General features: G+C 35.7%; 1 protein-coding gene across 2 annotated transcripts in view; it reads left to right on the top strand.

The window, feature by feature from the left end:
- The first annotated feature begins 5,947 nt into the window (after nucleotides 1-5,947).
- The window catches only part of LOC136039877 (Na(+)/citrate cotransporter-like), a 100,303-nt gene continuing 79,029 nt past the window's right edge, over nucleotides 5,948-27,221 (top strand). For both annotated transcript variants that reach the window (XM_065723835.1, XM_065723834.1), the window contains exons 1-3: nucleotides 5,948-6,010; nucleotides 13,092-13,229; nucleotides 18,107-18,372. In XM_065723835.1, the coding sequence (XP_065579907.1) occupies nucleotides 13,128-13,229; nucleotides 18,107-18,372 (368 nt within the window). In that variant the 5' untranslated portion in view covers nucleotides 5,948-6,010; nucleotides 13,092-13,127. The remainder of the gene's footprint in view (nucleotides 6,011-13,091; nucleotides 13,230-18,106; nucleotides 18,373-27,221) is intronic.

Here is a 27,221-nt window from a genome sequence, read left to right as displayed (position 1 = left end):
GTTAGTCTTTTATATTTAGAAAGGTCATACGCATTTGTTTGCGTTTCCAAAACAAATGCAAAAACTATTTAAATGATATGGCTATTAGGCTAAAGGTCATATCTGACATTTTCTCACTTTCGAAACAAATGCAAAAACAGTTGAAACAATATGACCTTTCGTAGCATTCATGGCTAAAGGTCATATATGACCTTTAACTCTTTAATTAATATGACCTTTCGTAACCATCACGGCTAAAGGTCATATTTGACATTCTCTCATTTCAGAAAGAAGCGCAAAATCTATTTGAATATTATGACCTTTCATAACCATCCTGGCTATGGTCATATTCGACCTTTAACCATTTAATTAATATGATATTTTGCTACCGTTACGGCTAATGGTCATATTTGACCTTTAAGGTTTAAAAAAATAACCTCTCGTTACCGTCTCGGATAAGGGTCATTTCTAACATTATCTCACTTCTGAGACAAATGAGAAAACTGTTTCAATAATTTGACTTTTCGTAACCGTCAGGGCAAAAGGTCATATCTGAAATTTTCTCAATTCAGATACAAACACAGAAACTATATAAACAGAATCCTATCTGGGCTTTAACTGTCCAAATAATATGATATTTCGTTACTTCTACGGCTAAAGGTCATATCTGACATTTTCTCACTCCCGAAACAAATACCAAAACCAGTTTAGATAGTATGACCTTTTGTTACCATCACGGCTAAAGACCATATCTTAAATTTTCTCTCTTCTAAAAGAAATACCAAGAACTGTTTAAATAATATGACCTTTCGTAACAATCACAGCTAAAACTGTCTAAGTAATATAACCTTTCTTGACTGTAATGACTAAATGTCTTTTCTGACCTTTAACTGTCTAAACAATATGACCTATCGCTACACCCACGCCTAAAGGTCATATCTGAAATTTTCTCACTTCCGAAACAAATACAAAACTATTTAGATAGAATGAGATTTTGTAACCGTCCTGGCTAAAGGTCATACCTGGGCTTTAACTGTCCAAATAATATGATCGTTCGTTACTTTTACGGCTAAGGGTCATATCTGACATTTTCTCACTCGGAAAACAAATACCAAAACCAGTTTAAGTAGTATGACCTTTCGTTACCGTCAAGGCTAAAGACCATATCTGGAATTTTCTCACTTCCAAAAGTAATACCAAGAACTCTTTAAATAATATGACCTTTTGTAACAATCACGGCCAAAACTGTCTAAGTAATATAACCTTTCTTGACTGTAATGATTAAACGTCTTTTCTGACCTTTTACTGTTTAAATAATATGACCTATCGCTACCACCACCCTTAAAGGTCGTATCTGACATGTTCTCACTTCCGAAACTTATACAAAAACTGTTTCAATAATATGACCTTTTGTAACCGTCAAGGCTAAAGGCCATAAATCACCTTTAACTGATAAAATAGTATGACCTTTCGCTACCGTCATGGCAAAAGGCCGTCATTTTCAAAACAATTTCCCACTTCCAGAACAAATGTAAAAACTTTTTAAACAGTATGACTATTTGTAACTGTAACGGCTAAAGATGATATCTAGCATTTAATAGCTTAAACAATATGATTTTTCGTCACGGTCACGGCGAAAGGTCATATCTAACATTTTCTCACTTCAGAAGCAAATCCAAAAACTGTTTCAAAAATTGGACCTGTCGTAATCGTCACGGCTAAATTTCATACCTCAAATTTTGTCACTTCTGAAACAAACAAAAAATTGTTTAAATAATAATACCTTTTCAGTCATTCATGGCTAAATGTTATATCTGACCTTTAACCGGTAAAATAATATTACCTTTCCTTACCATCACAGTTATAGGTCATACCTATCTTTAAGTGTTTAAATAATTCGACCTTTCTTCATCTTAATGGTTAAAGTGCATAAGGACATTCAACTGTTCTAATAATATGACCTTTTGTTACCTTTACTGCCAAAGGTCATATTTGATATTTTCTCACTTCCAAATCAAACACCGAAATTCTATAAATAATAAAACTATTCGTTACCATCACGGCTAAAAGTCAAATTTGACATCAGTACCAGAAACTGTTATATGACCTTTCGTTAGTGTCACGGCTAAGGATGATTTCTGATCTTTAACAATTTAAATAATATAACCCTTTAGCATCGTTACTCCTAAAGGTCATTTCTGACCTTTACTATTTTAATAATTTGACCTTTCGTAACCGTCAAGGGTAAAGGTCATATTTGACATTTGATCACTTCCGAAACAAACACTAAAAATGTTGAAATAATACCTTCCATTACCGTTTTGTTACCGTCGTGCGATTGAACAGTCACTTCTGTGTTCTTATTAAATAAAAAAAAAAACAAGTTTTTTTTTAAGTGAAAGTATGGAGCGACATTAAAACTTAAAACGAACAGAAATTATTCCGTAAATGAAAGGGGCTGCCCCCCCCCTTAACGCCCCACTCTTTATGCTACAGTTTTTTATTGCTTTAAAAAGTAGAGCTATGAGAAAGAGTCAAAGCTTAGCGTAAAGAGTGGTGTGTTGAGGAGGGGACTGTCCCTGCCCTTTTTGGCCAATGGAATATTTTTTGTTCGTTTTAGTTTTTTTATGACGCTCCTTACTTTCAGTTAAAAAACTTATTTTTTTCTTAATTTTTGAACATTTTTGAATTAATACCGGTTTTGATTTTGGCTCACCGTACATGAATAATTAAAACGAAATTTTCATATTAATTTTACTTTTTTTTGGCTATATGACTTTCTCAAAGTTTTGATTTGACGGTTTTGAGAAAAAAGGAAAGGGAGGGGGCCTAATTGCCCTCCAATTTTTTGTTACTTAAGAAAGGCCATTAGAATTTTAATTTTATTTAAGAACATTTTTATTAGTAATTACTCACGTAATGAACTTTTATATTCGTATATTTTTATTACGTATGTGAGGGGGGTTCACCCCCTCGTCACTACCTCGCTCTTTACACTAACGTTCGAATTTTGTTCCAATTCTGTAAGAATGGCCCCTGAATCACAAAGGCTGATCAATTAGAATAAATAGCTCTTTTGAAATTACTAAAAATACTTTAGCGTAAAAAGTAAGGTATTGAGGATGGACGGACCCCCTCATATACGTAATAACTTCTGTTCGCTTTAAATTTTAACGTTGCTCTTACTTTCAGTTGGAAAAAACTTGTTTTTTATTTAATTCCTGAATGTTTTTGAATTAATACAGGTTTTGATTTTGGCTCACCGTACACGAGTAATTAAAAAAATTTGCATATCAATTTTACTGTTTTTGGCTGAACGGCCTTCTCAAAAATTTGATTGGATGATTTTGACAAAAAAAGGACAGGGGATGGGGCCTAGTTGCCCTCCAATTTTTTTTGGCTACGCAAACGGCCACTAGAATTTTCAATTTTATTTACGGACGTTTTTGTTGGTATCAAATATAAGAACATTACAAATTTTCTTACTTTACAAACTTCTATGTTCGTATATTTTTATTATGTACATGAGAGGGGTTCGCCCCTTTGCCAATACCTTGCTCTTTCCACTGAAGATCAAATTTTGTTCCTATTCTTTAAGAATGAATCACAAAGGTAGTTTACTTAGAATAAGAAGCTCTTTTGAAATTACTAAAAATACTTTAGCGTAAAGATCAAGGTACTAAGGATGGGACGAACCCTCCCACATGCGTAATAATTTCTGTTCGTTTTAATTTTTAATGTTGCTCCTTACTTTCAGTTGAAAAAACTTGTTTTTTTATTTAATTTCTTATTTTTTTAAATAATGCTCTGGAAAATCCGGCGTCCCCTTCATGGAAATCTCTTCCCCATGATAAATTCTTCCATTGAAAGATGCACTCATGTAATCACCTCCCCCAAACCCCCCTACCACCACAAAAAATCCCCCTGAAAACGTCAGTATACTTCCCAATAACTAATACTATATATGAAAAATCGGCAAAGTCCATGACTTGCAGCCCTTCCCCCGGGAACAATGGGGAATTGGGTCGTCCTCAAAGACATAGTTATTAGATTTTTCGATTATGTTGAACAAAATGGCTATCCCAAAATTTTTATCCGGTGACTTTGGGAGAAAATGAGTATGGGAGGGTGTCTAATTGCCCTCCGATTTTTGGTCACTTATAAGGAGCACTAGAACTTTTAATTTTCGTCAAAATGAGCCCTTTTGTCACATTCTAGCACCGCTGGTTCGATATGATGACCCCTGGTAAAAAAAAACAAATGAACTCGCATCTTTGATCTTTCGTCTGGCAAAAAAATACAAAATCCCACACTTTTGCATATAGAAGTTTGAAACCTCTAGAGTAGAGTTTTCTGATATGCTGAATCTAGTGGTTTGATTTCCTTTGAGATTCTATGACTTTTAAGGGTGTTTTTCCCCTTTTTTCGAAAATAAGGCAAATTTTCTCAAGTTCATAACTTTTGACGGGTAAAACTAAACGTGGTGAAACTTACTTATTTAAAATCAGCATAGAGATGAAATTCTTTTGATGCATATATTGGTATCAAAATTCCACTTTTTAGATTTTCGGTTACTATTGAGCCGGGTCGCTCCTTACTTTCATTACCACGATCTGTTTAATTGAAGTAACTCGCGAATTCTTATAAAAATATTTCTGTGGTGCACGAAAAATACGATCAAAATGTGTGGACAAATACGATGAAAATATACAAATGTTTAGTTCAGAATGTGTGGCCGAGAGATGATGAAAACATGCATATTAGTGGTTAAAAATTTGGTACAGCCTATTCATAAGGAACATGACGAAAACAGCCAAATGTGTGGTTCAATTTGTGGTGTAATATTTTAGCAGAAGAAAACTTACAAATGTGTGGCTCAAAAATGTATGCACTTAAGACAATCAAATCATGACAATGTGTGGTTCAAAATGTTCTGTAATCTGTTTGCTAAGAACATGATGAAAACATATAAATGGATGCTTCAATATGTATTGTAGTCTGTTTGCACGAAACATAATGAAAACATGCATTCGCAGATTATTTCAATAAATGAACTAATTTTGTGCTTGTCGTTCTTTTGAATGTTTTCATCTCTAATTCATATTAAGCATTTTTAGCATCTCTCGAGGCATCTTAAGCCACACTAAAATCCATTTCATTGCAACCCCACCTCAAATTAAAAACAAAATTTCACATCCTAATGTACAAGTGTACATATTTGGGAACTTGCCCCATAACACTGTCGACTTAGCAAATTAGTAATTGGAATGGATTTTCATCAATAATTTCTGTGTTTCCTTTTTTAATCGAAAAAAACATTAAACAATTCGATTAATAGACAACAAGAAAAGAAAATATAAGTTTTACCGCTAATGTTCTAAGATTTTGAATTCCTCTATACTTTTTACATACTGACCTATGTTCTACGTAGCGCAGGTAAGAACCTCCTGATTCTCCGCATTCTACCGGGAATAAAATGCATGGTTGGTGGCAAATAATCAGACGTTTCCCGTCCCCACCCCCAGAATTCTCTATGCACGCATTTGGAGTTGGGTCAACTTTGGTTCAGCTTACAGAGCCACATCACTAACCCCCGTTCCAAACCATATAATCAGCAGCACCTGGACTCGAAATCTGCCCTTACGGACACAGTTTTTCAAGTTTAGTGTGCTAAAATCTAGAATCCTAATTCAGTATTTTCAGAAAAAAAGTCTCATGCTCCAAATCTCAATATGAGCGTACTGATTATAGCCTACTCCACTTTAATTCGTCCAAGATAAATCTCATTTTATGCGAATCATTGGATTCAAATGTAAATATGCACGTAAATACTACATTATTTACATGCATACACTTTGATGAACAGATTTAATTGCAAGAATTTTGATGTCTTCTTAAACATGCTCATGCATTTCTTAGAAGAAAATGAGGGATGTTGTAAGAAATCTTAAATCCTAAAAGTCTCATCTTTGATCTTTGGCTTAGTACGATTTGGTTGATAGCGCGATTTGGAGCAACTTGACTATTGTGGGTAAGTTTGCTTGAAATGAAGTATCTACAATAATGCAATATTAGACAGTGGGTACCGTTAATGGTAGATAATTCTTAAAAAGAAATAGAAGCAGGAAAATATAAAAGTAAATAATAATATATTCAATTAAATTCATATGCAATATCTCTCAAACAAAATGTGGGTGAAAAGCTCTAATAAGAGAATAAAGTAAAATCACTAAACATAACGTTCTTCGTGATAATAAGCACAAACAGTCTTACCACAAACACTAAATGCAAACACTAGATAAGTAAATATCAACTAGAAGCAATTAATAAACAGTACCAACCATGAGCATAGCTTCAACATTTTTTTTTGGGGGGGGAGTCTGGTTCATATCTGGAGAGTAAGGGGACATGGAATATCCTTTCAAGGGAAAGGAGTGTTGGAACATTTGTGAAAAATAAAAGCCTAGATGTACTTACATTATGTCTGAAAGCTTATTTTGGGAAATAATTTTATAATGGACACTGAATAACCAACGAAAAAAAAAGTAAAGGTCGCATGTGCCTGCCCTAAGTCTTCAATAGTACATTTTCCTTCAAGCGATACTGGGGAAAAGTTGCAAAGAAGCAGATTCAGCAAAGAAGCTACTAGATTAATTTCGAAACATTACACAATACATAATAAACAACATACCCAAATCAAACAAACATAAAATTAATTAGCCTACTGGTCTCCAGATTAAAAAAAAAAAATGTCAGCAATGAGTTTTGCTAACGGCAGTCGTTTAGTGTAAACAAGCCTTTTGGTTGGTGATGGTGAATTCAAAACTCAGTAGACGAATTTCTCTTGGAAAATTCCCAATATAATGGATTTTATTTCCACTATATTTACAGATCTAGAGGGTATATTCACGTCCGCTTTCGAAAGTTTTAGAACACAGAAATCTAATCTTGTGCTGAGAGATTTTAGGGAGTAAAAGAATCTTAGATAATATGAAAAATGTGCAAAACAGGAATATAGAACATTTTTGCGATTTGGCCTTTAAAATAGCTCCTCTATTTTATTGATGATAAGGCTAAGGGGTCTATTGCGCTGAATCAGAAATTTCAAAGATAGTATATTTTCATAAGTGTTAGTGTTGAAATTATTAGGAAGTGTGAGAGAACCTTGTTTTTCGTGTTTATATATATATATATATATATATATATATATATATATATATATATATATATATATATATATATATATATATATATATATATATATATTAAAACGAGCATGAAAAAAAAATATCTACTGGAATTCAAAGAACAGAGTTGAAAGTTAAAACGAGCAGCATGTTTAGAAGTCACTTAATAATTCATAGTTGAAGAGGGCAACCATTCTTTCAGTTCTGATTAGTGGTGGGATTTCCCTTTCTGTGATCAGAATTCTTAGATCTTTAGAGTTCTTAGATCTTAGTTCTTTAACTTATAAGCATAAACCAAGTCCAGCAAAGTTTTTCCTCCCCATTTAATTCCGTCTTCTCCCATTGCCTTTCCTGTGCTCTTTAAGACAAAGTACATCAAAATTATCCATATAAAGGAGGATAGAACACAACCCTGCTTAACTCCTGATTCAATGCGAAACTGGCTGCTAACCTCATTCCCTACATTAACGGGAGTAGTGTTATTCTCGTACATAGCACTAATCACTTTAATGTATTTGTCTGATATACTATACAAGGATAAGACCTTCGCTAAAGCTCTTTTGTCAGCAGAATCGAACGCTTACTCATCATGTGAATACCACGTTAAATTATGGACCATTGTATTACCAAATACTGTATTGGTTATGACTAGATTGTTACACCTACAAATTGCAGCAGTCGACAGCTATTACTATTTTCATTTCCTACAATTGATATTCTATCCTTAATACCTTCCTAGTCTAAACAAGACTTAGCAGGTTCCTTAGTCATCATGAGCCGTACTCGCTGTCTTTGTACCCCATCCTTCCTGACTCAGCAAATAAAACCTATATCACCTATTTTCATCCTTCCTACTCCCCGAATTAGTTTCTGAAACTCCAAATAAGTCCAGTTCGAATCGTCTCAATTCGTCAGTCAAACTATCGATACAGATAGTTATTTTTTAACGTCATAGCATTCCAAGTTCTAATTTTCATATTCTTTAAATCATTGAATTTATTTTGGCCTCAGGAAAAGCAATGGTCCCAGATACCAGTGCAGGACGGGGACTAACATATCTTCTCAAGTCTACACTGAAGCACTCAAGCCGTCTTAGAACCGGACAGCATGAAGTCTCTGGGACTTCCAGTGCGAATGGAGGTTTTCTGTAATCCTGGGCCGATCTTGGTCACAATATGGTTTTCAACACTTGGCGATGCTCTTCTAGCAACAAGAGTCGAAATCCTGTACAGACAATTTCAAGTCTACTACCTCCAACTCATTACATAATCATGCCTACTAATATTATACTACGGCGAAGAGGCAACACATAGTATATAAATTGTCTAGGATGAGTTTTTACCTAAAAACTTCCACCAAAACAGACCAAGCCCAGAGGAATTATCCGTCGATCAGAATCCTATGCGAATGCTTTGTCGCTGTCTACTTTATTGTACGTCAGTTCAAGATTTGAAGTCGGTACGAATTTTAAATATTCAGAAAAAATTTGAAAGGCATTTGGCTCAATAATATGGCTTGCGTGGTATCTATCGTAGTGATGTTAAAGGTTCTCCTTTTAATGCGGTTGCCTCCCACATGTTCTCTATACTGCCCTTATTCTTTACGATTATAAAATCTGCGGTTTTTCTTCAATTTGCATTTACTATCTTAAATATTGCATATTTTTATTTTGTTTTGAAATTTGTTTTAGTAACACTGCATTAGTTTTTAGATTTAAAATAAAAGAGGTGTTGGAATTAGCTAGGATTAAGATCGATAATTTTTACATTGCTTAAAATATTCTCTTTATGCTCAATGGTTTCCTTTTTCCAGAATTAAATAATGTTTAATATTTTGTTTGAATTTTTACGTATTTTTTTCAGTTATATTACTAAGCCCACTGTAAGCCAATGTTTCGTTTCATTTGTTGAAGTTTTTTTTTGTAATTTCATTTGTGCATTTTTCATACTCTTCGATTTTGAGGGAAACAAATAAATAAATAACTTGCACTCTGTAAGCTATTTTATTTTATTATTTGGGACCGAAAGAAAGGAGTGATAAAGAAAGTTTTATTTGTAAGAATCAATGCTTTTAAAAAATCCAATTTGATACTAAGCTAGTTAATACCACCTTACTAATCATAATTTTTTATATATCACTATAAAGCAGTTTCTGTCGAATATGTCGAGCCCAGACCTAAAGGAAAAAAAAATAATAAATATTCGTTTAGATTTAGAAAATACATTATAAGGTAATGTGAAGCGTGCTCTGACCTGTCATACATCAATTCAAGATGTTTCAAAAAGTTTATTTCCTTCTGGCTCATAGTTTGTAATTAATTTCAATACTTTTTTCACAAATCGGTTTTTTCAAAGAAAAGTAAAGAGCTCCATTAAACCAAAAGTGAACAAAAATAAAATTCAAATAATCTTCCAAGCGCAAAATACCATAAATCATCATCAATACTTAAATGAAACCGAAAATGAATAAAAATAACAATAAATAGCCGAGCCAAACTCAAAAAGAGTAAATTAAAATGATCAGGGCTGATAATCCCCATGCCTTTTCAAGACCAGAATGTAATTTACACTTTTCCAAAAAAAAAAATACATTTTAAAGGTTCTAACTTTTTCCACTTTAATTAATAAGAAATTGCTAGAGCTTTAAAAAATAAATATAAGTTTATGGATATTAAACTGACAATCCACGGTCGTTGGTTCAGCATTCTAATATGCTGAACAAAATGGTTGTCTCAAAATTTAACACGATGCAGTCGGAAAATTAAGGAGGTTGGAAGGCGGACTTCCCGCCCTCCAATCTCTTTCGACTCTTAGAAAGGGCACTGGATCTTTTTGACTTAGTTCAAAATCCGCCTAAATATACCTTGAAAGCTTCAACTTAATACTTTTAGCTTGCGTTGTAGTATCAGAAGCAATTGGTTTCTTCAACATCCACTTCAAGAGACGCTAAAAATATTACCTTCAAAGCCTTACATATAGTTGTAATATTATTCACAGTGGTATATTGGTATTACTAGTAATAGTAATATTAGTGATAGCGGTAATACTAGTAGCAACAGTAGTATTAACCTATTGCCTCTACGAGTAGCTGCGATAGAAGTAGTAGCAGAAGTAATAATAGTAGCAGTAAATGTAGCAGTGTTAGTAGCGTTAGTAGGAGCTTGCACATATTGCCTTTTGGTCAGATGGTCTTCCCCTTTTAGAATTTTCTGAAAGTTTCAATTGAATACCCAAAGCAGCTCTTGAGATACACTCCTTTGACAACGTACACGCAAATAGCGTCTTTTGATTTGGTTCAAATTTGCCCTTAATATTGTAAATGGAGTAGTGTAGTAGTAGTAGTAGTAGTAGTAGTAGTAGTGGCGGTTCTTGTAGTAGTGGTAGCATGCAGATATTGTCTTGTTGATCACCTCCCCTATCATTTCCTGAAAGTTCCAAATTAATATACCCAGTCAATTCTGAGTTACATACTTTTGATAATCTGTATATACATGACACGTTTTCATTTAATTCAACACTCCCCTCAAAATTCTCTGAAAAACCCACTTGAATGCCCTTCGTCTTTTGAGAGAATGAAGTTCAAAACTGTACACCTTTCTCAATAACACATATTGTATGAAAACAATGAACGAATTGTCTTACTTACAGCCGTTGCCCTGAGAACTGCGGGGAGGTTGACATCCCCAAAGTTATAATTACTGGAACTTTAAACAATCCTTAACAAAATGGCTCTCTTAAATTTTGATTGGATTTGTTTTTTGGGGAATGAAAGGCTTATGGGAGAGGAGTTGGTTGTCCTACATTTATTTTTGACTCTTAAAACGGGAACTAGAACTTTCGACTTCCAATTACTTGGGCCCGATTCGGTCCGAAGCTTATACGATCACCCGTTCCATAAAAACTTTTGCCCCGGGACATAGCCTACAACCCTTGCCCATGGATTCTGGAGGCTACGTCCACCCTAATGGTATTGCTGCATGCTCTTTGGACTATTGTGAACAAGATGAAAACCCTGGCAGATGGCTGCCAGGGAGGGGGGCTAGTTGCCCTCGATCACTTTTCACTCTTAAAAGGGAACCAGAATTTTAAATTTCCAATCAAATCAGCCTTATCTAAAGTTGCCACAACCACCCAAACCATAAGAGCCTTATATGCCCCAGAGCATTACTTGCAACCCTTGCACCCACACTCTGTGGGTTGTGGCAGCCCGAAATGCCGTGTTATGTGATCTTTGAACAGTTTTGAACAAATGGCTATCTCACAATAACTGTACATATTTGCGATCAGTGTTAACGCGGCAATCTTTTTTAATATTTACGAAATATTGTTTTTAACAGACATTTTATGACTTTGAATACCAGCAGCCCTTCTTCTGAACAGAGAGCGTTCAATCTCCATTGTTTTATTTACATATTTTTTTTATTCTGGACCAAAAAATAGGAGACAACCCAAAAAACATAACGTTATAAAACGGTTTGTTTTAGACATGTAGACCAACATTTTCTGTGGAAAAGAAAAACAAATCTGATTTCAAAATTTTTTAGCTTATTAGCAAAGAGTGTGAGAATGTTGGTGGAGATTAATATTGGTGAACTAAAGGGTTTAAATTGGAAGATAAGAGGGGGGGGGAGAATGGTAGCACATGTTCTCCTGATTGATTTTTTTTTTTAATTGACTATTAGATAAATGAGGTCTTCATACGACGGTAAAGATACCTTAAAAACACAGTTGATTTAAGATATTGCCCAATGCAAATCTGGGAAATGATTTTTCTTCCAAAACAACCGTATTATAATTAAAGCTTCTAGATTCTTTCTCATGGGCGACTACGGAAATGTTTCCAGCGTAGTAGATTTTCAATTTTTTATTTAATAGAGGAGGGGAGGGGACGAAAACTGGGAAAAGGTTTTGCCTGAAAAGACGCATATTTTTTTAATGCAACAAGACTTGCTTGTCTTTTAAATGAGGAAACAATATGAGAACAGTTACTCTGGGAAAGTGAATTCGATACCTTATTTTCTCATTTGCTGCGTTTGTTGTCCATAGAAACCACGCAGAATAATTATTATAGGCAGATTCACCAAACTGAGTTGAGACTTAGGCCCCAAAGCCCCATTGCATTCACATCCAAAAAGTAGTCATTGAGCTATTGATACCCTTACAGACGATTTTATTTTGAGATAAGCTTTGCCTATCTGTTTATTCCCTTTTGTCGAAAAGCCTCCCTTGGAAGGTTTTTTCATCCAGGTGTTTTTCATTGTCCCCCCCCCCTATCAAGGGAGCGCAACTCACCAGCTTCAGACCAGCTTTGATAGACAGAACCCATCCCTTACAAAAGAGGTCAGATCTACCGCCAAATAGCCAGCCATCAGTAACAAGTGGCACTTGATTTTTAGAACTTGTTACTGGCAAGAGAACTTTTTTGTCCGACCTCACATTACTCATAGAAAAAATCTTTTGTTTGCCATGGTTGGTGCTTTATATGTCCAAGAATATTAATGCTCTTTTCTATGTTGTATCCAGCCATTTTTCCCTTTTGTCCATTCAATCTGGGTGGTGTATTGGACAATATACCTTTCCTTGTTGTCAGACACTGAGCAGGAAAGCAAGTGGCTGTAAGGTCTCTGAGATTATCAGTAACAGGCCCTTGTTTGTGCCAACTGCTCTCAGGGCACCATCAAATGATTGTCATTAATATTTTCGTCCACATGATTTACAATAGTTGAAATAATATTTAAACCGATGTTACTAAACAATAAGATAAAAAGAAACAAAACCTTCATAGAATCATTTTGGAGCTCACAATTCACCTCCATTGTGCTCTCAGCGTTTGCTATTTTTTCTTTTTTATGGTTTTCAATTTCTTAACAAAGCTTTGAGTTTTCTTTTTTCTTTAAGCATTTTTTCTTTTTTACTTTTATTGTAGATGCTGCTTTGAAGTTGAATTTGTAAAGAGTCAAAGATGTCGTTTTTTCGCCACCGACTTCTACCTTATTGGAAGAATTTCTTCGTGTTGATACTTCCAGCTGTACTTTTACCTCTTCCGCTACTGATTAACACATCGGTAAGCTTTGGCAGAATCAATTCACTAGGGAACTAGATCAAACAGACATAGATATAGAATTTGGCTCTATTTTACAGCTTTACTGCAACTACTACTATCTGCTCCTTTAGCACCACTCCACCAGCTGCAGAGCCCAACTCAGCTGCAAACAATATTCCTTAATCTCAATTTATTCCAGGCTTGATTCCTTATAAAAACTGGACATTGCTTTTATTCAGTGAAGATCGAATATTTGCTAATCATGTCCTGGCATGAATATGTAGGTTATTCACCCAAAAGAATCAGATACCTGTCTGGGCGGCTGGTCATGTAAGTAGGTCACTGCTCTAGTTTAGTATAGGCAAGGTATAGTGCCCGAACAAAATATTGCTCCACCATGCCCATCGTGATTTTGTCAGTATGCTTCGGTTCAATATTCAAGATTTTTAACGAATTTTCAGAAGAAATTCGAGATCGGTGAAAATAATGTTACTATGAGTATACAGGTCAACCAAGTTTGAACTATTTCAAGTGCCTTGAATTGAGTTGCATTTTTCAGAATATTTGAACATGGGTGTCACTACATGTGATCAAATAAATAAAATTTTCTCAGAGCGAATTTTATTCTTCAACGGTTAGAGATTTTCTTTTGTAAGATTTCAAAATCGAAAATGGCAGAAATTAAAATGACTAAAGAAATAAAACTTAAGACGAGTGGAATTTAAAAATGAACAAGTATTGAAACCTAAAACCAAAACGGGTTACCGCAAAAAAGGTTGGTCTTATTACACCCCGAAACTCTTTATATGACTAGGGCTCCATCAAATATTTTACTGTCATTACATCCTTATAGGGATTAAATAAAAAAAAACAAGTTTCTTTAACTGAAAGTAAGGAGCAACATTAAACTTAAAACGAAGAGAAATTACCCCGTATATGGAAGGGGCTGTTCCCTCTTCAACGCCCTCCTCTTTACGCTAAAGTTTTTACTGTTTTAAAAATTAGAGTTGAGGGAAAGAGTCAAACTTTAGCGCAAAGAGCAGGGCGTTGAAGAGGGAACAGCCCCTTTTTTGCTGTAGCAAAAAACGTGTTTTTTGCCGTAGCAAAAAACAGCAAATTTGTAGTCTCCGGTATTCGTCGTCAATACCTCTAGGATTTGAATTGGCCAGAGGGGATAGCCCGCAAATTTGGCTAGGAATAAATCACCGATTTTAATGTTCGCAGGATTCATGCCTAGTAAATGAAAGATTATAAAGTGAAAGAAACTTATCTTTCCGTGAGGGCCTAGCCTCACTAATGTGTCCAAGTGAAAAATCAGTCCAAACTGTATGAGGTCGGCCCAACTGCTAATCCTTCTCGGCACTGAAAAGTGTAATTAACGCGCAGGCAAATTATATCCAATTTTCTCTACACACCACACTTGGCTATCGTATCTAATTTTCTCAATTCAAAACGCCAAAAATCTGGTTGTGTGATAAATTCAAGTATCAGATTGCACAATTTCTGTAGTCACTGAATTAATTCATGACTAAAGAAATCAAGCTCAAACGATTCGAAAGTTCAAACAGGTGTAATCCCTTTGAGAGCTAGTTCAATACTGCAGCATATCAGTATACTGCAGGCATCTTCTTTGAATTAAATCGATTTTTTTCGGTAATCTTGGTTATAACGTTTTTTTCTGATAGTATGAGAAATAGAAACATTCAGATCGAAATTAAGATTTTTAATTTTATGAATGGCTTAAGAATACTAAGTGGAAACTTTCAGGGCATGATGATGAGGGGGATATACAACTGACGAAAAGGCAATATGCGCAAACTTCCTTATATGAAATTACTCCGTATATGAAAGGGGTTTTTCCTATTCAACGCCCCGCTCTTTACGCTAAAGTTTGACTCTTTCTCTTAACTCCATCTATTAAAACAGTAAAAACCTTTAGCGTAAAGGGTGGGGCGTTGAAGAGGAAAATCCCCTTTCATATACGGAGTAATATTTTATGAGGAAGTATTTCCTTTTCGTCAGTTTTACACCCCCCTCATCATGCCCCGAAAGTTTCCACTTAATAATCTTAAGCCATTCATAAAATCAACAGTCTTTATTTCGATCTGAATGTTTCTATTTCTCATAATATCAGAAAAAAACAATATAACCGAGATTACCGAAAAAAATGAATTTAATTCAAAGAAGATGCCTGCAGTATACTGATATACTGCAGTATTGAACTAGCTCTCAAAGGGGTTACACCTGTTTGAACTTTTGAATTGTTTGAATTTGATTCCTTAGCCATGAACTAATTCAGTGACTACAGAAATTATGCAATCTGATACTTGAATTTATCACACAATCAGATTTTTGGCGTTTTGAATTGAGAAAATTAGATACGATAGCCAAGTGTGGTGTGTAGAGAAAATTGGATATAATTTGCCTGCGCGTTAATTACACTTTTTAGTGTCGAGAAGGATTAGCAGTTGGGCCGACCTCGCATAGTTTGGACTGATTGTTCACTTGGATGCATTAGCAAGGCTCCCTCACGGAAAGATAAGTTTTTTTCACTTTATAATCTTTCATTTACTAGGCATGAATCCTGCGAATATTAAAATCGGTGATTTATTCCTTGCCAAATTTACGGGCTATCCTCTTTGGCCAATTCGAATCTGAGAAGTAATGACGACGAATACCGGAGACTGCAAATTTGCTGTTTTTTGTTACGGCAAAAACACGTTTTTTGCTACGGCAAAAAAGGGACTGTTCCCTCTTCAACGCCCTGCTCTTTGCGCTAAAGTTTGACTCTTTCTCTCAACTCTGATTTTTAAAACAGTAGAAACTTTAGCGTAAAACGCAGGGCGTTGAAGAGGGAACAGCTGCTTTCATATACGGGATTATTTCTGTTCATTTTAAGTTTTAATCTTGCTCCTTACTTTCAGTTACAAAAAAATTTTTTATTTAATTTCTCATCGTTTTTTAGTTAATCCATGTTTTGACTTCGGCTCTCCGCAGATGAATAATTAAAGCGAAATTTGCATATTTATTTATTTGGCTAAATGGCTTTCCCATAGTTTTGATCGAATGATTATGAGAAAAAAGTAGGAGGAGGAAGCCCAGGTGCCCTCCAATATTTGGGTACTTAAAAAGGCAACTAGAACTTTTAGTTTTTTACGAATGTTTTCATTAGCAAAAGATATATGTAACTTACGAATTAGCTTACGTAACAAACTTCTATATTCGTACGTTTTTATTATGTATATGAGAGGGTTCACCCAGTCGTCAATACCTCGCTCTTTACACTAAAGCTTAAATTTTGTCTCCTGAATCACAAAGGCCGTAGAATAAATAGTTGAAATTACTGAAGATGCCTTAGCGTAAAGAGTGAGGTATTAGGAGGAGGTGAACCCCTTACATGCTTACTATTTTCTGTTTGTTTTAATTTTTAGTGCTACTCCTTACTTTCAGTTGAAAAAACTTTTGCATATTTATTTTTTCATTGTTTTTTTAAATAATGCTAAAAAATGCTGCGCCCCCTTTATGGAAATCTTCTGCCCCCGTGACAAATTCCTCCATGGAAAGTATCCCCACATAACCCCCTCTTCTCAACCCCCCTCCCAACCAAAAAATCCCCCTGAAAACGTCTGTACACTCCCCAAAAACCATTACTATATGCAAATACTGGTCAAAATTTGTGATTTGCAGCCCCTCCCACGGGGACTGTGGGGGAGTAAGTCGTCCCCAAAGACATAGTAAGGTTTTTCGACTATGCTGAATAAAATGGCTATTTCAGAATTTTGATCCGACGACTTTGGGAAAAAAATGAGCGTGGGAGGGGGCCTGGTGCCCTCTAATTTTTTTGGTCACTTAAAAAGGGCACTAGAACTTGTGATTTCCGTTCGAATGAGCCCACTTGCAAAATCCTAGGACCACTGGGTCAATACGATCACCCCCCGGAAAAAGAAGAAGAAGAAGACAAAAAAAAAACACGCATCCGTGATTTGTCTTCTGGCAAAAAATACAAAATTCCACATTTTGTAAAAAACCCTGAATATTTTTTCCAGGCAATCCCCCAGAGTATCTCCACATGCAAAATTAATTAGGGAAAGAGAAAGTAAGACCAATAAAATGAATTTCATATAAGAATTTAGTCAAATCCCCAGTGTAGAATTTTCGTTGAAAAGTTCACCCCCGGAAATTTCCCTCTACATGGGAAAATTATTCCCAAGGAAAGTCATCCCAAGCATAAAATTCCCTCCCTCAAAAACTGTTTTTCTTTTTACTTCCCAATAATAAATACTATGCTTAGGTAATGGGCAAATTTTATAACTTAAAGACCTATCCCCAGGGGCTGAGGGGTGTCTTGTTATGTCAGAAGGTATAGTTTTGGAACTTTTCAACTATGCTGGACAAAATTGCTATCTGTTTGCTATAATCGGGATTCAAAGGCACTTAAAGTCAAGATAAAAGCTTGCTAGTTTTATTTATCTGGTATACCATACAAGGATGTAACCTTTGCTAAAGCTGTTCTATCAATAGAATTGAACGTTTGCTTAGTACCGTACGAGTTCTAATAAATACATAGGGAGTTATATTATCTCTCTCGTACTCCTTTGAAAGTTTGTCAGCTAAATTATTGTTCTAACAAGCTCAAGACGTTTTTAACGTGGTTCCAAGGGGTAGGGTCTCCTGAGAACTAGTTCAAGTTTTTTTTCTAAATTCTAACAACATGAATACTATGTGTAAAAAAATTGCTCAGAACTCCTAAATTTGGCTCTTTGGGGTAGGATATGGAGGTAATGCACCCACGAAAATTTGTTCCCTGCTTTGTTCCATCTATAATAATGACTTAAGGCTTCCTAACAAAATTCTTTTTACAAGTTGTAGAGATTTCCTATCAATTAAACGTTTTTCAGGAGGCCAGATGCGGCTACGTGGTGATTCTAATGGCTCTACTCTGGATGACAGAAGCAATACCGTTAGCGATCACAAGTCTACTGCCCGTCGTTCTCCTGCCAGCTTTTGCGATTATGAGTACGGATGAAGTCTGTATTGCCTATATGAAAGAAACAAATGTAATGTTTATAGGTGGAATCATCGTCGCTATTGCCACCGAACATTGTAAGTTGCATAAGCGAGTGGCTCTGAGAGTCTTAATGCTGGTTGGTGCCAGTCCTCGGTGGTAAGTTTACAAATAATTTATTGTAGAATATCGCAATGGTGTTCATTTGGGAAGAGTTAGTTAAAGGGTTTCATGTTCTCTGAGACACACTTATACATTTTTAGATCTTTATTTTATTGGTTTATTTGCCTGTTAGAATCAGTTGAAATTGATAAAAATACATCAAAGTTTAGAGCTGGACAAAGCTGTTTTTTAAGGTTCTTTTTTAAGGAACCGAAAGTTCGGGCATTTTAAATAGCTGAGCTTAAGGACGCGCTTATTCTGAATTTAATAGTTTACAAAATAAGTTGTAGCCCAGCTGCCCCTATCCTGGGATCATATTAACACTCTTCCGCTTAATAGGGGGGAGGTATACCAAGACGTTAAAAATAAAGGTAGTTCCTTCTCTAAGTCTTCAATAGGACATTTTTCTTAAAGGAAAAGTCGTTATTTGGCAAAGATTTTACTCGATTAAATTTATATTAATTCCAGAGTAAATAAATAATCTATTATTTTACATGGAAAGCAGTGATATATCCTCTTCGCTATTGAGGCACTGGGACATCATAGAGACCTGTTTAAGGACTCATAAAAGATAAGTCTTTTATCTTATCTTTTTCTTATATGTTTAGACCCGATAAAGGCGTAATAACTGACACATGGTGCACTAAAAGTGCAATCTGAGTAACACTTTTGGAATGGAAAGGCTGGACCAGATACTAAGACATAGAAAGCTAATTATGGGCTCATTTATCAACCAATTTTTAAATTTAATTACTCTTTATAAGTTTGACTCTATAAGGCAATCATAAAGTGACACATGGCACCCAAAGAGTGCGTTGTTTTTTGTTTTTTTCCATTATTTGAAAATAAAAAATAACGAAAATAGTGTTGTCCAATGAAGGAACTTTGTGGACAATTCCCCCCCCCCCACCACCATTGGAATCACCCTGGAACTTTTACTTACATTAAAAATAGCGACAGTATTTTTATTTTGATGTATTAAAAAATGTATGAATTATTAACAGCTCCGTTGAGGACTGTTTGATCAAAATATCCAGATAATCTGAAAAATTCTTGACAGCATTGTTGTAGGAGCCCTGCATTAATTAAGATTACACTTAGGAAAAAATTACACTAAGAGTTTGAAAATTGCCTCCCTATTTGCATCTTCGTTTAAATGAATGAGATTTCGAAAAGTTGCACAAAAGTTTCTTTTCTGCTAATCAGGTCATGGGGGATATAAATTTTTGGACGGGGAAGGTGGTTCTAGATATTTTTTATGTCTAAGTTCCTTTCACAAAGCGAATATCGGTCTCCTATTGCTGTATATTAAAAGTAATAACAATAGACACAGTGTATAGGTTGGTACCACTTATTTGTGAGTACACGCTGATGCAGGTATAAATATCATATAAGTAGCATTGGCGTTAAGTGAAATGTAAGTAAAACAGCAATAATCCTCAGCAAAAGAAATAGATTGAAAACAAAGATTAAATGAAACAATTAGAAAAGCAAAAACTGGTTGAAGATAGTATGATATTTTACAAAGAGGCATTTCTACATTTATGGGTTATTATGTGAATTCAAAACACAAAGAAGAGGAGGTTATCAGCGCTCACTTGTCGTTTCAGTTACAGTTAAGAGATTTTGGAGCTGTATCGGAGCTTTGTTTTAAATGCTGGAAGTAAAAGATTCAAACAGTTAAATGATTTCTATAGTTGACCCCCCCCCAACTAACCCTTATGACCAAACTACAATCGATTTGACGGATCTAGTTACAGTAAGAATATTTTTATAAAAACACAAAATCTTATTTTCTTTTTTGATGATTTCTTTGATCGTTTTTCAAAAGAAAAATTTCTTTCTTTCAGTGATTTCTTATTTTTCGATTATCCCATTTCTGTTCTATCTGCGGACACAGAGGGTGTATTTATATTTATTTTGAAATTTTCAAACAAGAAAATCTTATATTGAACTGATATATTTTAGGAAGTAAAATACCCGTACTAATAAGAAAAACAATTTAACCTGAGCATAGGTAAGGCGGTGATTAAGTGAACTTGAAAACATCGAGCTTCAAAATTGAAGTTAGGTTAGCCTTCTGTCTTTTAATACTCTAGAGACCGCCGATTGTCAAAACTTCAAATAGCATCAATTATCAAGTCTTGTGAAAGGTTTTGATAGACAGCTTCCTTTGGTGAGATACTTCAGCCGACAAATATTAATATATTTGGCTGCGTCTTGCAAAGCTTGACTAAATGGCTTTCTCATAGTTTTGATCGAATGATTTTGAGAAAAAAAGGAGCGGGGAAGGAGGTCTAGTTGCCCTCCGATTATTTGGTTACCTATAAAGGCAACTAGAACTTTTTATTTTTTAAGAATTTTTTATTAGTAAAAATAAATTTTATTAGTTAAATATATACGTAACATACAAATTAGCTTAAGTAAGGAACTTCTGTATTCTCATATTTTTATTACATATATGAGGGGGTTCACCCCCTCGTCAGTACCTTGCTCTCCACGCTAAAGCTTAAATTTTGTCCCGATTTCATAAGAATAACCCCTGAATCACAAAAGCCGTAGAATAAATAATTGAAATTTAAAAAAACACTTTAGCGTAAAGAGCGAGGTATTAGGAGGAGGTGAGCCCCTCATATGCGTAATAATTTCTGTTCCTTTTAAGTTTTAATGCTGCTCCTTACTTTCAGTTGAAAAAACTTTGTCATATTTATTTTTTCATTGTTTTTTTAAATAATACTAGAAAATCTTGCGCTCCCTTCATGGAAATTTTCTTCCCCATGACAAATTCCTCCAGGAATAGTTCCCCCAGCATACCCCTCTCTTCTCAACCCCTGCCCCCAACCAAATGAAAACGCCTGTACACTTCCCAATAATCATTACTATATGTAATCACTGGTCAGTATTTGTAACTTTTAGCCCCTCCCACGGGGACTGTGGGGGAGTAAGTCGTCCCAAAAGACATAGTTATAAGGATCTTCGACTACGCTGAATAAAATGGCTATATCAGAACTTTGATCCGGTGACTTTGGGAAAATAATTAGCGTGGGACGGGGGCCTAGGTGCCCTCCGATTTTTTTGGTCACTGAAAAAGGCCACTAGAACTTGTCATTTCCGTTAGAATGAGCCCTTTTGCAACATTTTAGGACCGCTAAGTCGATACGATCACCCCTGAAAAAAAAAAAACAAACACGCATCTGTGATCTGCCTTCTGACAAAAAATACAAAATTCCACTTTTTTGTAGATAGGAGCTTGGAACTTCTACAGTAGGATTCTATGACTTTTAGGGGTTGTTTCCCCCTATTTTCTAAAATAAAGCAAGTTTTCTCAGGCTCGTAACTTTTAATGGGTAAGACGAAACTTGATGAAGCTTATATATTTGAAATCAGCATGAAAATGCAATTCTTTTGATGTAGCTATTGGTATCAAAATTCCATTTTTTAGAGTTTTGGTTACTATTAAGCCGGGTCGCTCTTTACTACAGTTCGTTACCACGAACTGTTTGATAAAGTTGGAGGACAAGCAATATAAACAAAGGTATTTTATTTCAAATTATAATAAAATTAAGTATATAAATACAAAGAAGGATAGAATGTCAGGAAAATGAATTTTCTTGTTACCGGTACTAGACCATTAATCTTATAAGTACGGCTCTCGTATTGGAAGCCCCCGTGGAACTCTGGGATCGACAAGCTCTGGGATCAAAGCATCCATGAAGAATTCTTTTAGCTTGGGAAAAATCTTTTCGGTCTAAAAGTCTGGATCGCGGTCTATCTTTTCAATGTAGAAGTCTTTCTGGGTAAAAATCATGAAAAAGCAAGTATCTAGCTGAGCACATTCAAGCTGACATTGTACTTGGTAAAAGTAGTCGTGGCCTCGTTTGAGGTTGACCTGTCCATTCTTTCCAACTTCCATGCAACAGTCCGCCTTAGCCTCTTTTCGGTTCTTTATCCACTCGCCTATCTCCATATTTTTCGCAGTTTCTGGACACTTTATTTCCAAAAGTGCTCTTTTTCCGCACGGCATAATTACTAAATAATCTGGACTGGCACCAATGAAGCCATGCTCATAGTGCACAAAAAACCGCATCGCTCCACTTTAAATCTGGTCGATTCTTCAAACTTTTTTGCAGCTACTGGTTCAAATGTATGCCCGTAAATCATTGCTTTAGTCACTTTTGATGGCGCATAAAGAAGTTTTTGCACCAAGGGGGTTACAATCTTCGTCCTTCGCTTGGCTATAGTTCCGGCCCATGAAGCCGTTATTCTGTCCCTGCGTACTGCTGACCAGCTTCCGTCGTCTTCTCCTTGTAGGCGAGTCGCAGCTTCTATTTCTTGAATTTGTTCAGTGCTGCACTCTTGCCGTTGTAAAAAGGCACTCTTCATTATTTTGAAGTCAACAGCTGCAAGATCAGGAGTTGTTGCGTTTGGCCCATACTTCCCATCAGGTTCATTTACTTTCTTCTGCTTCAGTATTTCATTGCGACAAGTCATTGACTTTCGAGCCCTCTTCTTTAGAGCTCTTAGCCTAGATTTTCTCATTGAAAGTTTTGTCATCGCTCGAGGTGGTATCCTTCCTGTGATTTTTCTATATATATGAAGCCTTCCTAGCTCTCCTTTACTATATTTAACACCAGCAGCTGCTACTCGAGAATTATATCGACCATTTTGAGTCACGAGGAATTGCTTCCCACCTATTAATTTTGCAACTATACTCATAAAGTACTCAGCTAAGTTGCTTGTATTATTCCCAATCAGTAGTCGCGCTCTTCTTGTTAGAGTTTCAAATGTTTGTAGGACATGGCAGAGGAATATCATAGAGGGACAATCCGTAAGAGGCACTTTGCTACCTGAGTCTTTACAGAGCCCAGGGCATTTTGTGTGATCACCACTGAAGAAATGGTGAGGAATGGCATTAAGAGCCTCTATTAATTCTTTTGCGCCTTTGCCTTCTTGGCTAATTCGGATGATCGTTGCCCGGGCGTACCCACTTAGCTTTTTAATCATTATTGGAGTTAGCCTTTTTGAGCATTCTTGGCCACCAGTCTTCCTTTTGTTATACAATCGCGATGTAAGGCATTTGCAGGCATGATTTACGCATTCCACTTTCTCAATCATCCGTCCGTATGGAACCTTAGCGATCAACTCATTATACAAGATGGAGTCCCCATCAGCAATGAACCTCTTATATTTTAGTTTGTGCATTATTGGAGCTAAGCGAAATGCCTCTACTATTATGTCCGCTTCCATTCCTGTTGATGGTCCATCCCAGTTCAAAAAACACTTGTGATGGGGTTTTTCCGAATTTCTGTAACGAAAGCACATAGCACAAAACTTGTTTCGAACGCCAATATGGAGCAGCTTCTTAGAGTAGTATCCAATCACCACACCACATCCAGATAAAGCTCTGTAACGAGTCCCGTAGCTTCGCGTGCACCAACTTCCATCAACAATTACAGTTGTCTCCAAAAGACCCTCGTGGTCGAACCCTTCTCCAGCTCTCAAAGCTGCCTGTCTTTCTGCTTTTCCGTTTTGTAATAAATGTTTGGCAAGGAGTTTTTCTGTTTTCTCGCAGATTTCACGCTCGTACTTTGAAAACACTGCAGACGCTGGAATATGTAGTCCTAATGTACAAAAAAGCTCCCCAATCTGGGCATGCGTAAGTCCAGCATTTATTGCTCCCAGGACCATCTCACGATTTAAATTTTTGGTCTCTCTGTCATCTGCTTGTGGTGCATTTTTATCTTTTTTTCGTGATGGAGGAGCTTCGGTAAATACTGACTCCTCCTCTTTGCAGGATTCACATCTGAATACAAATCTACTTCGGAGTCCTTGTAGATATTCTTTTTCAAACATCATATTTGGGACGTCCTTGATGTCTTTGCAACTAAAAAAAAATATATATTTAATAAAATAAAATGAATGAGACTTTCCCAAAAGTTTTAGACTGAAGAACTTGCCAACATATAGACCCTTTCCCAGGATCTTATTTTCGGGCGCGGGGATTTAAACAAATGTCCCTGAATCGTAAAGGCCCTGGGTCGTCATGCTTCGAAATCGATCCATCGTTCGATAAACATTTCTTCGTTTTGTTCGACATTTGAAATTGCTGAATAGTGGAAATACGCCACCGGCGCAAGGACCTTTGTTGTCACAAGTGTCGTTAATCCCAAAAACGAAAAGGATTCACAAATCAAAAACTATAAGCAATGACACGAAGTCGTCGATGCCGCTCCACTGCGAAATTTTTAGAAAACAGGAAAATACATCGAAAAATGGTTCCAATCATCTTACAGGTTATTGTCTTCTGCTCATGATAGTACCGATTTTGTTCCAAAAGCAATATCCTTCATAGAGTACACTTGTGAAAAAGACCTAGACATTTTCTAAGATTTCTAAGCAATTAGAGGAAATAGAGCAAAATCCTTTCAAACATTTTGTAGCATCTTCAAGAAGCTATGGCCTGATATTAAAAGCGGCATCTTCCGCCAATCAATACTTGAGTACTTTTTAAATATAAATTTTCAATTTAACATGGGATTTTCGAGTTCCATCAGTTCACTTAATCACCGCCTTAACTAGGCTCCCCTATTTACTAGATGATAAGGTTTCAAAAGCGGTATATTTGTATCAATATTAATGTAGAACCTATTAGGAATTATAATGGACCCCTGTTTTTGCTTTTTTTATATTAAAAATGAAGATGGAATAATAAAAAAATATCCGCTAAAAGTATAAAGTACGAAGAATAAAAGAAGAGGTTTTCTCGTGAAGTCAGCTAAAATATACTGGCTGCATAGTTATTATGAATAAAACTGTTTTAGTATCACTAAATTTCAGATTGAAATGCCGCAGTAATGGCCGACACTAGTCAGCCTCCAAGATCTTATCAACCACTGATCATATTGAGCCCAGGGCTTTAATATTGACAATTTTGGTGATTCCTGTACTAGATTTATACTTCTTAGTTTCTTCGTAATTTTAAAAAGTTGTATGAACTTTCATTTTAAGCATTAGAAAACAATTTTAAAAATATAAGCAGTAAAATACTTCATATAAATGTGATTATTATGTATTCCCGTTTCGCATAGTGCTCCTTCCAACCTTAAACCAAGTGAGTTTAAACGACTTAAAACAATCGGAAGGCAATGTGTATTCTGTTTGCGTTTCATTTACTCCTGAGTGCCTCTCACAGACCCACGTGACATTGGCTCCAAATTTATTGATGAATATCCAAACAAGAAGTTTGAGACACTCAAATTATGAAGATTCAGCGGCTATATGACCTTTGGATGCCCGGAGGCATATAAAGTTATATAAATAGCATTTATACAACTGAGGATAAAGAGATTCATTTCATTTTGAAAGCAACAGTAAAAAGTGTATGCTATGTACTTTTCCAGTCTCAACATTACCTCTACCTCATTGAACAGATACTCATAGAAATTTTGGAGAGTTATACTGAAAAATATTGAGTTATACTGAATAGGTGGAGGGTAATTCCTGACACCCCTTTAACACTGCATGTGGATCTGACCTGATCTGAAGCCCTACTTTGTGTTGGATCAAAATTTCAACATAGTAATTTTAATAAAATAGCAGAAATGTCATAAGAATATCCTTTCAGAGGTACCATGGCAGCTGAACATATTAGACCTCGTTGAACAAAAGTATAATGGCTATTTAACTAATTGAATTTTAACTATTCTTTGAATTAGCCTACTACTAATGTTTCGTTGTAGTCAAACCTTGACTATTACTTTATGATGCCTTCGATCTGTATAATTGTATGGTCAAAGCAAGACCCCATCCCACATGTGTTTAATTTCTAATTCCTTTTTGATTAATGGTGTCTATGCTTTTTCTCCAGCCCTCTGTTAGTCCAAATAGCGCGTATTTCGTCTCCAACTCACTTTGCAAAATAGTACGTAAGCTTCATCTCCAGCCCCTTTTAGTAAATAGTATTTATCCTCCGCACTTGTCCACTTTGATCATCACTATTTAAAATCGATGTACGACATTCTTTCGTCAGCAGTGCGTACTTTCCGTTTCCGACACTCTTTTTCAGCACTCTTTGAGCTCTGTCATTACCTTCTCTGATCCAAAGGTCATCTGCTCCACCTCTGGACCCTGCGGAAAAAGCGCTTACCTTCAGTCTCATGCACCCTTTGACTAACAGAGTATATGTCAATTGCCAGACCCACCGTCGTTAGCATTGCTTGTATTTTCTTTTAATCTTCTGATGGAAAAATTGTGTATGAGGCGCCTTCAACCCCTTTTGGTCAGCAGTGCGTACATCAGGCATCTAGCCACTTGGTCTTCAACAGCTTTGCTCCGTCTTCGACCACAAATTAACAATACAAAACCTTCATTTCTGAGCTTCTTTTGGTAAACGGTGTGTGCGCTTTGCCTCTAACCCCTTTTAATTGGCAGTACGTACGCTCCGTTTTCGACCTCTTTTGTCAATCTCGCGAGCGCTCCGCCTCCAACGCCCTTTGGTTGGACTCACAGTATTGCAGTCCTTAATCAAAATCGTCTAATTTCATATTTCATAAACTGTGTTTTATTTGTATCATGAGGAGCTACTGACTTATAAGTTTGAACATATTATGAATAGTGACAGAATAATTACTTTAAACACATCCTTATCCCTTCGAATCCAGTTTTGTCCTGATTTCTTTAGTTTGGTTCTGATTTCTATGTATTGGTCTTGATTTTTAAGGATTGCTCTGGATTTCTACATGTTGGTTTCTTTGTTTTTGTGAGTTGGATTGGATTTCAATGGTTGTTCATAATTTTCTTGGGGTTGTTCAAGGTTTCTGCATGTAGACCATTTGATTTCTTCGGCT

The sequence above is a fragment of the Artemia franciscana genome, chromosome 20, assembly GCF_032884065.1.
Source record: "Artemia franciscana chromosome 20, ASM3288406v1, whole genome shotgun sequence".
Lineage (NCBI taxonomy): Eukaryota > Metazoa > Arthropoda > Branchiopoda > Anostraca > Artemiidae > Artemia > Artemia franciscana.
This window is presented reverse-complemented; position numbering and strand designations above follow the sequence as displayed.